The sequence below is a fragment of the Cricetulus griseus genome, chromosome 6 (assembly GCF_003668045.3).
Source record: "Cricetulus griseus strain 17A/GY chromosome 6, alternate assembly CriGri-PICRH-1.0, whole genome shotgun sequence".
NCBI classification, from domain to species: domain Eukaryota; kingdom Metazoa; phylum Chordata; class Mammalia; order Rodentia; family Cricetidae; genus Cricetulus; species Cricetulus griseus.
Window position 1 is genome coordinate 22577611 of NC_048599.1, and position 15517 is coordinate 22593127.

At 43.0% G+C, this 15517-nt stretch overlaps 1 protein-coding gene across 3 annotated transcripts; it reads left to right on the forward strand.

Annotated features, from left to right (window-relative positions):
- Positions 1–1764: 1764 nt before the first annotated feature.
- On the forward strand, positions 1765–14814 carry Dsn1 (DSN1 component of MIS12 kinetochore complex). 3 transcript variants are annotated; one of them, XM_027421287.2, is made up of 11 exons: positions 1765–2217; positions 3374–3399; positions 3717–4040; positions 6321–6394; positions 6950–7022; positions 7917–8007; positions 10041–10100; positions 10471–10548; positions 11342–11489; positions 12340–12427; positions 12864–14814. In XM_027421287.2, the coding sequence occupies exons 1-11, from the start codon at positions 2069–2071 to the stop codon at positions 12947–12949; spliced, it is 1197 nt and encodes a 398-aa protein (XP_027277088.1). In that variant the 5' UTR covers positions 1765–2068; the 3' UTR covers positions 12950–14814. The 3 variants fall into 3 exon arrangements, with proteins under 3 accessions (XP_027277088.1, XP_027277090.1, XP_027277089.1); XM_027421288.2 differs by having other exon boundaries at positions 2104–2217; positions 3722–4040; XM_027421289.2 differs by lacking the exon at positions 3717–4040 and having other exon boundaries at positions 1766–2217.
- The last annotated feature ends 703 nt before the right edge of the window (positions 14815–15517 follow it).

Here is a 15517-nt window from a genome sequence, read left to right on the forward strand (position 1 = left end):
CTGATGTGGACACCCCCTATCTCTGCAACAGTGTCTTCTAACCAGAAGCCCCTGATGAATTCCCCATTGCCTAAATTCCTTTTTGCTTTTGACTAGCATTTCAACCTTCTGGGGTCCCTAACTTCGTCCCAAAGTCAGCAGGAAGCAGTTTGGAAAAGAATTTCGCCGTCCATTTTCCCTGGTTAAAATGCTAAGTCAAAAGGAACTCCCTTGCATGGGGATGCCAGTATCTATCACTCCCTGATGGGGATGCTAGAGAGACAGCAATTCCATGATTGGAATTTACAAAAAAGAAAATGGGGGAATGAAGGAACCGGCTTCCCTTTTGGCAGCCATAACAGCCGAACACGTGCTTGCCATAAACCTGCCTTGGTCACTTAGAGGTCAGATGCCTGTCTCGTGACAAGGAACCTTAGTCACTAAAAGGTCAGATGCCTGTCTTGTGACAAGGAACCAATCAGAAGTTAGCTGGTGGCGCTATGCTTTACGACCCTGGGTGTGCTTTACGGACAAGCGCACGACAATGACGTAGAGAGCATAGCAACCACCCTGGGAGGGCCTATGAGCCATAACAACCAGTTGACCAATCAACACAGGGCAAGCCCTCCAAGCCTGGAGGCACACCAATCGTGAGCCTGTGCGTACCCCTAGACACTCCCCTTACGCTGCCCTATAAGATCTTTTGGGAGCCCGTAGGAGCCGTCTTTTTCTAGCCGTCTGCCATGGCGGGTGGGTGAAAGACCCGAGCTAACATGGGGTTAGTTCGTTAAATTACAATAAAGCCTCGTGCAGTTTGCAGCAAGCTCTCGAATCCGCCTGGTGATTGGGGTGACCGCGAACCTGGCCTGAGACCCCGGATACTTGAATTTTCGGGGGTCTAACAATACAAACTCAGGAAATGAAAGTTGGATGGGGAACAGGGAAAGAATCTGTATGCATCTCATAAAGAGGAGGGACCATGTGAGAATTCAAAGAAAGGAAAAGGCATGTTGACTGGGAGTGGATTGCACGGGTAGTAATCTCAGCTTGTCACAACATGGCCACCCTTGGCTGGAGATACTAAATTCTGTCTTTGGGACATCAACACATGACGTGCTAAAGGATGGAGGCATGGATAAAGGAACTCAGCTCCAGAAAATGATATTCAGGGACCCAAGAACACACCCCTTTCAGATACTGTTCAAACTACTGGCCAGAGTGGCAGAGTAGAAATTTCTGTAATATACATTTCTACCTTTTACCAGAAAACTTTCAAGGGACCACAATTACAATGAAAGAATGTCCACCTGCCTCCCACTCTTTGAGGACCTTTTTGGTTTTTTTGTTTGAGACTTGGTCTCACTCTGGCTGGCCTAAAACTCAGAGATATGCCTCCCTCTGCCTTCCCAGTGCTGGGACTAAAGGTATGTGCCATTACACCTGGCCCTTTGGAATCTTTTGTACTGCTCTTCAATTCAGCATTCACAAGATTCAGATGTAAAATAAATCACTTCATTGATGTACAGAGCCATTCTGGTGGCTCAATACCTTGTCCCAAGGAAGCAGCCTGCTTTGTGGACCCTCCCAGGCAAAGGAGGGTGAAGCAGGCATGCGTTGGGTTCCTGGGAGCACAGAACATCAGGCCTTCAACATGAAGAGAAAGCTAGATGGGAAGAGGAAGGCTTTCCAGGCAAAGAGCATGCTCGAACAAAGGGGCGGGGCGAGAATTGGCCTGTGATGATGCTCGGAAGGGGTGTGCTCGAATTTTGCTGTGTACTTAAGGGACCATAGGAGGGGCCTGTGGTGCAGGAGTAAGTAGGCAGGGGACAAAGTGAGCTCAGAGTTCCAGGTGACCCTGAAGAAAGTCACTGTCCTCATTTTTGAGTCAGAGAGACAGAGGCAGCCAGACTCCCTGACTTTCCTAGGTAGGCTGTTTGGCAGCGAAGGTCAGCCAAGTCGTGCATAGGAGAAGGCAATCCCCTCGACTGGGTGCGGCTTGAGAGGTAGTGACCATAATTGGACAGAAAAATTAGGGACAAGATGGGCCGGGCCAGAGCGTGAAACACCAGAGTACGCATGCGCCTTGCCGATGGCACCGTCCGGCGCTGGAGCGCTGAAGCCGCTGGCTGCGCATGCGCAGTTGTTTGGCGGGAATTTCGGAAGTAGCGGCGGCTACGCGGGACCGCGAACCGTACAACGCCGTGGAGAGCCCTCTGCGGTTACGCCGAGTTTCCAGAGGTGACCTTGGGCTTTGTGATTCGGGAACCGGTCGGAGGGGGCGGGGAGGGCTGGGCGGGCGTCGCTCTGGGGTCGGGAGTCGCAGACATCTCCCCGGATATGGCTCGCTCTTCCCTGACCCGCCTCTCGGCCCGGCCCACCCGGCGCCCCTGGCGTTGCCAGCCGCAGGGCCTCAGACACTTCCTAGGGAAAGGACCACCGAGGGAAGGCCACTCCTCTCTCCCGGGCACTCCGGCTGTCCTGACTCCAGATTGTGGCTGGAGCCTGGGCAGCGGGCTGGGGGTCACAGTTCGGCCTGCCTTGCTCCTGTGCCCCACGCTGGCCTCGTAAGGAGCCTGCTCCTCCTGACAAGAGTAATAGTGTTCAGAGTTGTGGAACGTATTAAATGGGATAATGATGTAAGAAGGCGTTTACGTGCCACAGGCTCATAAGCGCCTGAATGACTATTATCCAAGCTCGAGCCTGTTCGATCTGTCATAAGGATTGGGGTGATTTAGATCCTTGAAGGACCCTTCTTCATTCTTTGAGTATGGTCCCTCAGAATCTATTCGTTTTTTGTTTTGTTTTTTTTTTTTTCTTTACCAAGCACACACCCCACCCCCCACCCCCGCCACATTCAGACGTCTTTTGGGAGGGAGAGATACATACAAGATAGAGAGATGCCAGGCTGTGTCCTGCCTCTCTTTGGGTCAGTTGTCTCTGACAGGTACTGGCAATGCAGTGCAGTCTGGTTGGGAAGATAGACACGGTGAATATATTTTGGAGCCAGTACTATAGAGAAAAGATTCGCGGCCACCATCAAATCATTAAAAAGGATGACTGTGTTTTATGGTTGGAAGGATAAATGTATGTAGATATTAAAAAGTGGAATTTCCAGGAATGGAAGGATCTGGAAGCAATAAGAAGAGATGATGTGGGTTGTTTTGTTAGTTTCTTTTCTAGTTTGGAAAACAAAGGAGATCCATTACCATGGATGGAATTAGGAGGCTAGTGAGTCACAGTGATTGGTAGCTAAGATAGATTGATTATATGTGGAGGAGGCAAGCAGGGCACTTCAAGCACAAGACCTATTATGGGGTTGTGACGCCCCTGTGAGTCTGGAGCTAGGATGTGAAGAATGGACCACCTCATCTTCTGTTTGCATTTCTTTATCCAGGATGACTTCCGTGACCAGACCAGAAGGTGAGTTTTACGGTGAAATCAGTGCTTCTGGCCTTGGATCCAGGCTTCTGAACTATCACAGGACCCTTCTCTAGTTCCTGGTGGATTTGGAATCTCACATTGTATATTTGCCGAAAGGCTTCCTCTTTGTTTCTTTGACCGGGGAAATAGATTTGCTTCCCTCCTTCCTTCCTTCTGCTTGGGCTCCTAGGAAGCCGAGACTACCAGTGTATGTCATCTTGTGGGGACATACATTTTCTGTTGTCACCCCTTTGCTCAGGTGCTCTCTTGTGGTAGGTTTTGATTTTATATTTTGACTTTTCTATAACAAATGCTAGAACAGGAACCAATGATGTCCAAGACTGAGGATCGTCAGTGGCAATCACGTCTCAGCCCTCTGGAAGTGTTGCCTAACTCCTCTGCCTCCCTGGAGATGACTCAAGGCATTGCAAAGGAAAAAAATCACCTTGGCTGCAGCCACCCTGAAGAGGGGGAAAGTTGTGATGACAATCATCAGGAAAGACTTCAGTTGAGGTCATTTCACTTGTCCCCTCAAGAACAGTCTGTCCGTCATCAAGACAGAAGGCAGTCTTGGCGACGAGCAAGTATGAAAGAAATAAACCGGCGAAAGTCGTTGGCTCCCTTTCACCCAGGCATCACAGGTGGGGTGCTGTGTACATAAACTGGAATTCCAGCCCACATAGGCAGTGAGTAATGAGTGCCAGAAAGTGTGGCAGAATAGACACGACTCGGCTACATTTTAGCTGTGCAACTTTGAACACATCACCTCCTAGAGCCTCAGTTTCCTTGCGTATAAAAATGGAAATAATTCTAATGGCATGTTCTTGTTTATACATCCCATTGCCACATACCTAGTAAGTGTTCAGTGTTAATTGCTGTTTACATATGAGCTGTCGAGAACAGAAATTCTGGTTGTTAAATGTTTAATATGTCATCCTATTTAGGGTGCTAGGAATTTGAGTTCTTCCTGTGTCTTATACCTTAAAATGGAACAGAAGGCGAGTGGGTTAATACCTGTCTGATCTTAGCCTTTATAACTGGAAATGACTCAGAAGGAAGATACAGATAAAAGTGCACTAAGTGGGGATAGGAATGTAAGTTCAGTGTGCCTGAGGCCCTAGTTCACAACACTGAAGAACAAAAAGTAAAATTGTTTTTAGGGATTCCATATTTGAATACAATTTGTGATTTTTTTCCCCCTAAATTTACAGTCATTTGATTTGCTAGTATCAAAATACAGGATATAATGCAGGAAGTCTAGTTTGTTCTTGAGCTTCACTTCCTTTGTCTGAAGTCCTCAGTAAGTGAAGGAAATAAAACCACAGCAGTGTTAAAGCTGTTTGGTTTCTTTAAGGTGGTTGCATGTGTGGAAGGGATCTGAGTAAAATAGACAAGTTGGAAAATTGGTGCCATAGTGCCCCTGCACTTTGCTCCCTTGATGTGCCAAGAGAGTAGCTGTCCAAGACTAGCCCTACCTTCATTCCCATTCCAGAGCACCAGTTCTGTATAGCATGGACTCAACCATGTAATAAGATGGATTATTTTTCTGGTTATTCCTGGCTACTTGCCAGGCTTCCTTGGTTGTAGCCAGAAAGAATCTGGTTAACAGCAGCCAGAATCATTCAAGAGACAAGAATGCTTTTTAAATAGCCAGCTAAAGCCAAAGGGCAAGAATTCTTACATTGTGTGATGATTGTTTTTAAATGGGCATAATTGAGAGAAGAGTATCTACAACTTACTGCTGTTTGGGTCAGTGACATCATTCCATAAAGCACCCATCGATTCATTGCTTGCTGTATAACCTTGAGCAAGGAGTCGAACCAGCCTGTGTGCCACGGTTACCATCTGTTATCAAGATAGAATGGATGCCAGGCGTGGTCATTCTTGCCCATGATCCCAGCACTTGGGAGTCTGATGCAGGAGGATTGCCAGGAGTTTAAGACCAGCCTGGGCTACTACATTACAAGACCATGTTTCAAAAAGCCCAGATCAAATAAACAGAAGATATTTGCTTTAAAATTTTAATGAGATGTGCATAGCAGTGAAGAGAAATGTCTTTTAGACAGCAGGTGTTCAGCTGGTGCTGCTATTAATATTAGATCATGGCAGGCAGCATGCTACTACTAGGAAGACCGACCTCACTGACATATTTAGTGGGTTTGAAGCATGGCTTCTTCAGCCTGTCTTCAGACAGTTCCCTTCCTTGATTGAGTTTCTTTATTTGTAAAGTGAAGCTTATGCTGCTTGTAAGAAAACATTTTTTCTTTTTAGTACTGAGGGTAATATTCAGGTCCATGCACATTCGAGGCAAGGGTTCATCCACTGAGCAGCAGCCCCTACAGCTCATAGGCCTATGTACTAAAAGCACATTGCAGTGCCTGTTACAAAAATGCCATCTGTGTTATTTGTGTCTACCTTGTTTGTTTGTTTTTAATTGACATACAAAATAATAAGTTTCATTATATTTTCAATCTACTTTTTTAAACAGAACAAGATTTTATCAGGCGTTGGTGGCACACGCCTTTAATCCCAGCACTCGGGAGGCAGAGGCAGATGGATCTCTGTGAGTTCGAGGCCAGCCTGGTCTCCAGAGCAAGTGCCAGGATAGGCTCCAAAGCTACACAGAGAAACCCTGTCTCCAAAAACCCAAAACAAAAAACAAACAAAAAACAAAAAACAAAAAAAACAAGATTTTAACGTAAGACATGAAACAGTTCTAATAACACTTGAAAATTTGGATACAAAAAAGTGTAAACTTTGTTCTTCAGTTAGCCTGGAAAAATTAGAATTCTCTCCTTACGCAGAGAAGGCAGCTTCTTGTCTTAAGCTGGGTTACATTGAGAGGGAGATTTTCCAGTTTTGTTGTCTTGCTAACTGTAAGTGTGAGTGTGATGTTCCTTACATGTTCTATTTTATGCCAGCTCTCAGCAGCTCCATCAGTTTGAAGTTAGCAGAAAGCAAACGGCTTGGCGCTCTACTGCTCTCCAGCTTCCAGGTGAGATTCCCAGACTTGAGAAGTGTTTTCATTTGCAGTTGTGTCATTGTCACAACTTCAAAGAGATCTCAGTGTCGGTGATGAACTGAGGAAAAGATTTTTTTTTCCATGCTTGGGATTGACTTAAAAGCCAGTTCTCACTTGAGCAGCTACACTATCTTTGTGCTGAGCTCTGCGGTTGCTAGCTGTATGGCTGAGAGATTTTGCAATATCTTTTGCTAATTGGCAGCAAGTGATGAGATTAAATTGTGTAGAGGTCGAAATCTGTTGCTGTAGGCATCCAAGGCTGACTATAAAGCAGACTGGTGTATGGAGTATAAGATTTTTGTGTTGTTGGTTTATTTTGTTTGTTTGGTTTTTTGAGACAGGGTTTCTCTGTATAACCCTGGCTATCCTAGATCTCACTCTGTAGACCAACCTGAACTCAAACTCACAGAGATGTGACTGCCTCTGCTCTGTGTAGTTTCATTATAAGTTCATCCTAAGCATTGTAAAGCCATGCGCAGCTTGCCTGGGAGACTGGTGGTTGTACTGAAAATGCTTTTCTTTATTTAGTTCTCTGTTGAGAAACTTGAACCTTTCTTAAAGAGCACTAAGGACTTCAGCCTTGAATGCTTCAGAGCGAAAGGTGAGTTGCTAAGCACAGACAAGTGCATTGGCCTTGACCTATCTCTCTTTTGGAGCCAGCCAGTACATTTTCAGTGGCCTTTTACAGAAGATGCTTCCTCCTTAAAACCGGGTCCCTAACCACTTTAAAAATTGCCCCTTTTTACTACATCTGTAATGCTTTTTTCTCTTCAGTGATAGCAATTCACGTCTCTAGGAAAAAGTGAAATTGTATAGCTATCTGTGCTAACTGCTTTTTCGTAAGTATAAAAACACAAACTTGCCTTCCATTTAGCTATCTGCCCAATAAAAGGATAAAATTTTCTTTTCTATTTTTGTTGCCCCCCATATTAATTACTGTTCTTTTACTGTGATAAAACATCACAACCAAGGCAACTTATAAAAGAAAGTATTTAATTGGGCTTACAGTTTCCAAGAGCTAAAGCCCCTGATAGCAGAGCAAAGGCATGGCAGCAGGAACATCTGAGAGCTCATATCTCATTCTGCTAGTAGATGGTAGAGTCTTTTGAAACCTCAAAGCCCACCCTCAGTGACATACCTCTACCAACAAGGCCACATCGCCTAATCCTTCCCAAACAGTAACACCAACTGGGGACCAAGTATTCAAACATGAGCTTATGGGGGCCATTCTCATTCAAACTGACACAGCCATCCCTTTGGTGCTGGGTACCAAACCCAGGACCTTGAACTTGCTAGGCAAGTTCTCTACCATGAAGCTAAACTTTGAATCCCAAAGCTTAAAATATTTGCATATTCACATGCCTGTTTTGTGTGAATGAGAGGGCCAGAATGGGATGTGGGGCTCTAGACTTAGGAACTCCTTAATATCTTTGTCATGTACTCATTGTGAACATTTGTTGTCTTTTTATTTTCTAACATAATTTGTCCTCTCTAGTATCTTCTCTCTCTGAAGAATTGGAACATTTTACAGAGAAGCTGGAAAGTGATGGAACTCTACAAAAGTGTTTTGTTGAAGATTCAAAAGAGTAAGATCAATTCCCCTTCTAGCCCTAATTATAACTGAGCTAAAACTTGATTATAATTAAGCCATTGCTTACACAATAAACATTTATCTAGCACCTATGTACCACCACACTCTTTAACTACTTATTTTTGCTTCTTGAGATAGGATCTTTGTAGTCCAGACTGGACTCAACCTTTTGGCAATCTTTTTACCTCTACCTTCAAAGTGCTGGGATCACAGGTGTGAGCTGCCATCCTTGGCTTATACCAGGCTCTTCTAGGTGACAAGGAAGGGAATATAGTGATCAATGAGTCAAGTCCTTCTTGTCATGTTTGTATTAGAGGAGATAATACAGAGACAATTCAGTCTGAGCTAGTGATAATCTAGGATGCCAGCAAGTAAGATAGTGATATTGGGAGCAAGAACATTGCTAGAGTTTTGAGAGAAGATCCCTAATGGTTTCATTTTTGGGACTGGAACACAAAAGACCTAGGCAGTGAGAAGGAACAGCTGTGGGAAGATTGAGGAGGCCATTCCTCAGATCTTGGATTGTCTTGCAGAAGGCAGCTCTTGTTCTAATGCTCTTTGCAAGCGAGACTGTTAGCAGAATGGGCTGGGAAGATGGATCAGAGAGTAAATATAAGAACTCTTGCTGCATAAGTTGATGTTCTCATTTCTATCCACACTTCCCTTTGAAGGATGCAAATCCATTGTTGAAAGTTGTCTTCTGACCCGTACACACTCTGTATCATGTGCACATCTACACATGTGCATGTGCACACACAAACACACTAATAATAATAATAAATAGAATTTATTGTTAAAAGGACATCATCCCAAGCTAGGTGGTGGTGTGTACACCTTTAATCCCAACTCTCGAGAGGCGAAGCGAAGGCAGACCAATGTCTGTGAGTTAGAGGCCAGCCTGGTTTCCAAAGCTACACAGCGAAATTCTGTCCCGGGGATACACACACACACACACACACACACACACACACACACCACCCCCTAAATTGGTACACACACACACACACACACACCACCCCCTAAATTGGTACACACACACACACACACACACCACCCCCTAAATTGGTACACACACACACACACACCCACCCCCTAAATTGGTACACACACACACACACACACACACACACACACCACCCCCTAAATTGGTAGTCTTCAAGGTTGCGGCTGCCATCACAACTCCACCCTGCCACAGGTCATGCACTTGGTCTGAATTTGGAATTCATGCTAGGTCTGCCCTTTCACAAGTTCTTAAGAGTGACATTTCTGGGGGCTGGAGAGATGGCCCAGAGGTTAAGAGCACTGACTGCTCTTCCAGAGGTCCTGAGTTCAATTCCCAGCAACCACATGGTAGCTCACAACTATCTGTAATGAGACCTGGTGCCCTCTTCTGGCCAGTAGGCATATCTGCTGGCAGAATATTGTATACATAATAAATCTTTTTTTAAAAAAGTAACATTTCTAATCAGGCATGAAATATTTTAGTTCAACAAAATCTCTTTGAATGTGTATGTAAGCACAGGCTGCTGCATCTCTGCTAGAGATGCTGTGTACAGGCCTTGGCAGAAAAACAGGAGTTGCACACTACTAGTCAGTGTTTGTCAGGTGGAGAACCAAGACTATCTTCGATACTTTGGCATTTTCAGTGCCTGCTTCTTTTTCATTAGAAATAATCATCTAATTGAGCTGACCCATGGGAGAAATTGCTGAGTTGAAAGAAGCCAGAATACAGAAAGTCTTAAGAATCAAGGGTTTTGACTTTTATTCTGTTTGTATTAGTGATAGAGTTTTGAAGCCAGGGAGAAAAAGTAAAAGACTATTTTTAGAAAGGCTAATCGCCATGGTATGAATTGGAGTTGATGAGAAAAACAGATTTAAAAATCATTTAGCCATTACTAGTGCAAAAATATTTTCTGAACAACAAAAAATTATGAATATAGTTAAGTACCACTAAAATTATGTAAGACATTAAAAACAAGTGTTTGTTGAAGGATTCATATTAATATCATAATATTATCTGTATTCCAGAAAAGCACCAGATTTTTCACTTGAAACATCAGTGGCTGAGGTGAAAAAATATATAGCAAAGTAAGTAAAATGAGTGAGCCTTTCTTGGAAAACTGAACTTTTTTCTCCATCAGGGAAATAAGTGAACCTGGTTAAAATGCCTGGTAAGCCTGGTGGACAGCAGTTGTGTGTCAGCTCTAGGGCTGGAAGGCATATGAACAGCCCTGATAGACAGGGCACAGTCAAGGAATAAGGGTGCTAATTTGATTTTAACAGCTTGTTTATTACTTGATTAAATTAATATCCTCTGAATCAGTTGAGCTTTCTAATCCTTTAATGACCTTTGAATGCATTTTACAACCAGATTACATGCCTAAAGTACTTATTGTTGCCCTGAGTAATTAAAAATATGACCAAAAGTTAACTGACTTTCCCTTCCTGAATTCCACAGGTTTTCTTTAGAACGTCAGACTTGGGATCAGCTCTTACAACAGTACCAGAAGGAGGTTCCACCCGAAGAGATGCCCAGGTTAGACCTGAGAACTGGAACGGAGCAGCTTTGTGGAATTTGGTTTGAGTTTATTTAAAATCCATTTGTACGCACAGAGATGAATCTGTTCTCATAGTTCAGTCAACTTTAAAGTATCTCTTTGTTTTCTTTGGTGGAAAGGGAGGAACAAAAATGGAAGACTAATTATCACTGTTTTCAGACCCAGAACAGAATTGCTTCTGTGTGTGCTTTTGGCTACCATTCATGTCTCCTGGGGAGATGGGCACATAGCTTCCCTTGCACCTGCTCACCTGGCACTGGGCCAACATCAGTCCCCAAGACATTTTAGGGAGCACATGGCCTTTGAGCTGTAGATTGGAGAGAGTTCCTTGGTTAAGGCCTTGGTGAAAACACAAAGCCATGAAGGGAGTGGAAAGGAGGTATAAGATAAGAGAGGCCATCTGGCTAGGTGAGTCAGGGGAAGGTGCGAAAGCACTAGATTTTGTTTATTTCAACATCTGAACTGGTTTCATTAATTTAAAATATGGTCCTCTAGGCAGCCAAGGTTGGTCTCACAGGTGTACCTCAAATTCACAATCCTCCTGTCTCAGCTTTCCAATTGCTGGGATTGTAAGTGTGCAACACCACAATCTCCCAGCTGGTATTTGAAAGCTTTTTGCCCCTGCAAAGCCAACTATAAAATGTTAGGTGAGGCTTTGAGGAACATGGTTTTTAAGGTGGTTTTCCTCTCAAAGGAACTATTTTATATTATCTCCCGAAAATGATTGTAAATGCTAGGAAAATTCCTTATTTTTCTTGTTGTTGTCTTTAGGGGATCAACTGAAACTGAAATCACTGAAGTTAAAGTGGATCCTACATCTTATCTTGGGTCTTCCCAGAAGGAAGTCCTTAACACAAAGCCCGACTACCAGGAAATCGTACGGAATCAGAACCAAGTCTTTGCCTGCATGGAGTTAGTGGTCAGTACTTCAGGCTTACTACGTGGATTACCCAGCTTTCTAGACTTGCCATCTCTTTCAGCGTTATGACATTATGATAGAATACTTGCAATGACTTATAAGGAGGAATGGGTTATTTTGGCTGCTAATTTCAGCCCATGGTTGTTTAAACCCTGTTGACTTGAACTGTGACCATGCAATAGATTGTGGTGGGAACATGTGATGGAGGAGACTACTTCCCTTATGATGATGGGTAACAAGAGGAGAGGGGAGAGAGAAAGGGTCATATAACGTGATGTTACAGGTTAAAATATCTTTATTCAAAGGGCTCCCTACGTGTCTGCCCCCTTAAGAATCTCCCCCCCACGTCATCCTGAACCTCCCCTGACCATGTCCTCATGGGCGTAGCCATGTAGAGCTCCACACCTGTAGAGCTCCTAGGAGGCGGGGCTACAGTGTCTCCCTACATGGTCAGGTCTCCATAGCCACTTTATGTTCCAAGAAAAATGGGGAAAAATTTAAGTAAATATATAATGTTAAGTGCTAGTAAAGCAGAGTAAAGGGGGTAAAGAATCCAGGAGGAGCAGTGGCTGCTATTGTACACACAGTGCCTATTAGCTCCTTTTCGTTATGTTCAAACAAAACCTAGAGGACTTGGCATTTTGTTGGCAGAGGTTTGAGGGTCAATCTCCTAGGGCATAGAGCAAGCTGGAGAAATGTGGTGTGTGATTCAGTGGGTGCTGAGAGAGAATGCCTGGCATAAGCATTCTAGGCAGAAAGAGTGGGCCTAAAGCTCCAAAGCAGAAGCTTGCCTGGCAGTATGGGGAGTCAGAGAAAGTCCTGCAGCTCATACTGACCTTTCTGTCTGCAGATGGATGAGCTGCAAGGATCTGTGAAGCAGCTGCAAGCCTTCATGGATGAAAGTACTCAGTACCTCCAGCAGGTGTCAGTACAGCTCAGTAAGTGCATCACTTGAGGGGACCAGAGCTCAGGTCATCTGTGTCCCCTTTGGGGATATAAGCTGCCTCTCCAGGCAGAAGGTCCTCAGACTTAAACCATATGACTTGCTTTACTCCCCATAGTAAGTCGAATGCTGATAGAAATGCTTAGTGTAAATTCCACACAAGCACTCCACAAATATACCCACTGCTTTTTCACGGCCTCCATTTTCAAGAATGCATGAAATAAAACTACAGGTGCTTTCCCATAGTTTTTTCTGGCTTCCTCTGTCCATTTTCTTATTTATCACACCAAACTGGTTTTCCTACTAGACTGCTGTCTCCTTGAGAACAAAGACCTTTCTTATGTGTCATTTACTACCCTTTACTGTCTGGCATGGTGTCACGTGTAGTTTCCAATAACTGAAATGTGCTTTTTGGCTCCTTTCCTCTGCAGAGAAGAGAAGCATGGAACAATTAGATACTTCACCTGCTCGAAAACTGCTCAGACTCCACCTGCAGAAGTCATCTACTACACAGTGATCAGGATCTTGTCATTGTAGTTTCTGCTGTGAGCTGCCAGGGAGAGGACAGGGAAGAGCGCCTCCACAAATGTCAGCCTCATAGCGGTTTCCTCAAAGCTGGACGGTTCTGACTGCAGAGCACTTTCACTGTTTGAGTGACAGCATGTATGCATGCAGAAGGATGTTGTTAGAGACACTTTCTGTAGGAATGTGCAAAATGCTTAAAATGACCCTCAGAACCAGTGGCCCATTGCTTTAAATGTCCTCACGGTCAGCACTTTTCATCCCATAGATTTGTCAAGTTTTAAAACATCCCAAAGACATTTAGATCCAACCTTAACAAAATGTTTTCGGGGCCAAGTTGGGTTCTTGTCATCAGAGAATGAAGCTAAAGTTTTCAAGTGTGGCACTAAAGGTCGAGTGTAGAATGTTGTTGCATGATAGGTATATTGGATCACTTCACAAAATGCCCATTTTCTGAAGTGTCTTAATGTCTATAGTGTGCTTTAGTTTTTAAGATTGAATTGACCTACTACAATCTAAATTATTGCAAGAAAGATCTGAGACTATTTAATTTTTTTTCTCTGGAAGTTCCCCTTTGCTCCCCTAAGAATTGACCCCAGGGCTTTGCAGGTACTAGGCAAACATTCTCACTGAGTTTCATCTTCAGTCCCCATATTTGACTTTTTAAAAAAAACATTTATTATGTATACAGTGTTCTGCCTGCATGTATGCTTGCACACCTGATGAGGGCACCAGATTTCATTACAGATGGTTGTGAGCCACCATGTGGTTGCTGGGAATTGAACTCAGGACCTCTGGAAGAGCAGTCAGTACGCTTAACTTCTGAGTCATCTCTCCAACACATATTTTACTTTTTAAAAATTGTTCTAATTACTGAATGGTACCTAGAACATAATAGCCCTGTAAGCTATGGTTAAAAACTTTGTGTTGTCATTTCCTGTGATTGAGGAAAAGTTACTTAACCTCTTATCTAGAACATTGGAAGAATGTTGTTAGAATCTGTGTTTTAAGGGCACTGTAAGGATTTTAGATAGTAAAAGGCTACAACAAAATTATCAGTTTATTGCTGAAGACTTAAAAATGAATAGACAGGAAAGCTAATTTCTAATTTGGAATTCCATATGGAGAATTCAAGCAGACTGCTGCTCTATATACAGGTGGAGACTTGTGTAGTAAAGTCTGGATTAGAAATAAAATTTAAAAGTTATACGTAGTTATTGAAGATTGAGGATTGTATTCAAAGTAAAACAAGAAAGGAAATTTCAAACAGCCTCCAAGAAAGTCAGTATTTAATTGTCAAAGATGGTATTATTGACTATTGTTTCAAAGCAGAGAAGTATAACAAAGAGTATAAACTTTGGGGCATATCTTAATCTCATCGGTTTGCTCTGTCAAAAGGAAAAATTGCCTGTCTTCAATGGTGATTATGCCTTTCTCCATTTTATTACATTCTATCATGTTTTATTTGTAAATGTTGGGTGTCTTCAACCTCTTAAAAAGGCTAGAATATTAAAAAACAAAACAAAACCCAAAACACTAAAAATTTAGATCTCGGCACTCAAGCAGCAGAAACAAGAGAATCAGGTGTTAGAGGTTCTCCTCGGCTACGTAGCAGATGCTAGGCCAGTAGACTATATTAGACCCGGTCTCAGCAAGACTTACGGAGCTCTAAGCATCATTAGTGCTTACCACAGCTTTATGAGAGAGGCTTTTTTGTTTCTTGTCATTCATAGAACATTGGAAATGTTTCCTAATTTAGCTGAGGACAGATAGGCAGTGAGGGTGAACTGGCACCAGTTCAGTACTTAGTAAATGTTAACAATTAAATATAAATCATATAATAAAAGGCTGTCAATATTAGTTTTTCCGTCATTCAGATTGGTTTGGGAATAGTGTGTGATTAATAACAATGAGGATTTTTGAGTTTGGGGCCAACCTGTCTACATATTGAGTTCCAGGACAGCCAGGACTACATGGAGAGTCCATGGCTCAAAAAAAAAAAAAAAAAAACAAAAATGTTTGGTTGTATTTGTTCTTTCTCTGAGAATAATGATCTTTAGTTAATTATACTTAGTGTTAATAAGATAATAGGCTAATCTGAGCAGTGGTGGCTCAAGCCTTTAGTCCCAGCACTCGGGGGGAGGCAGAGGCAGGCGGATCTCTGTGAGTTTGTGACCACCCTAGTCTACAAGAGCTAGTTCCAGGACAGCCTCCAACGCCACAGAAAAACCCTGTCTCGAAAAATAAAAAAGAAAAAAAGAAAAGAAAGAAAAAGACATAGGCTAATAAGCTCTTGAAAGAAATTATGTCCTGTGAATTGGCTGCATAGCAAAGTCTAGGCTAGTGTAGTATCTTGGGGTTTCTATTACTGTGATAAAACACTGGCTAAAATCAACTTGGGGAAGGAGTTTGTTTTTTGTTTTATCTTACATGTCTAGGTAACAGTTCATCACTGAGAGAGGATGACAGGAACTGTTAACAGGCCATAGATCAGTTGTTCTCAACCTTCCTAATAATATGACCCTTTAATACATGTTGTGGTGACCCCAACCATAAAATTATT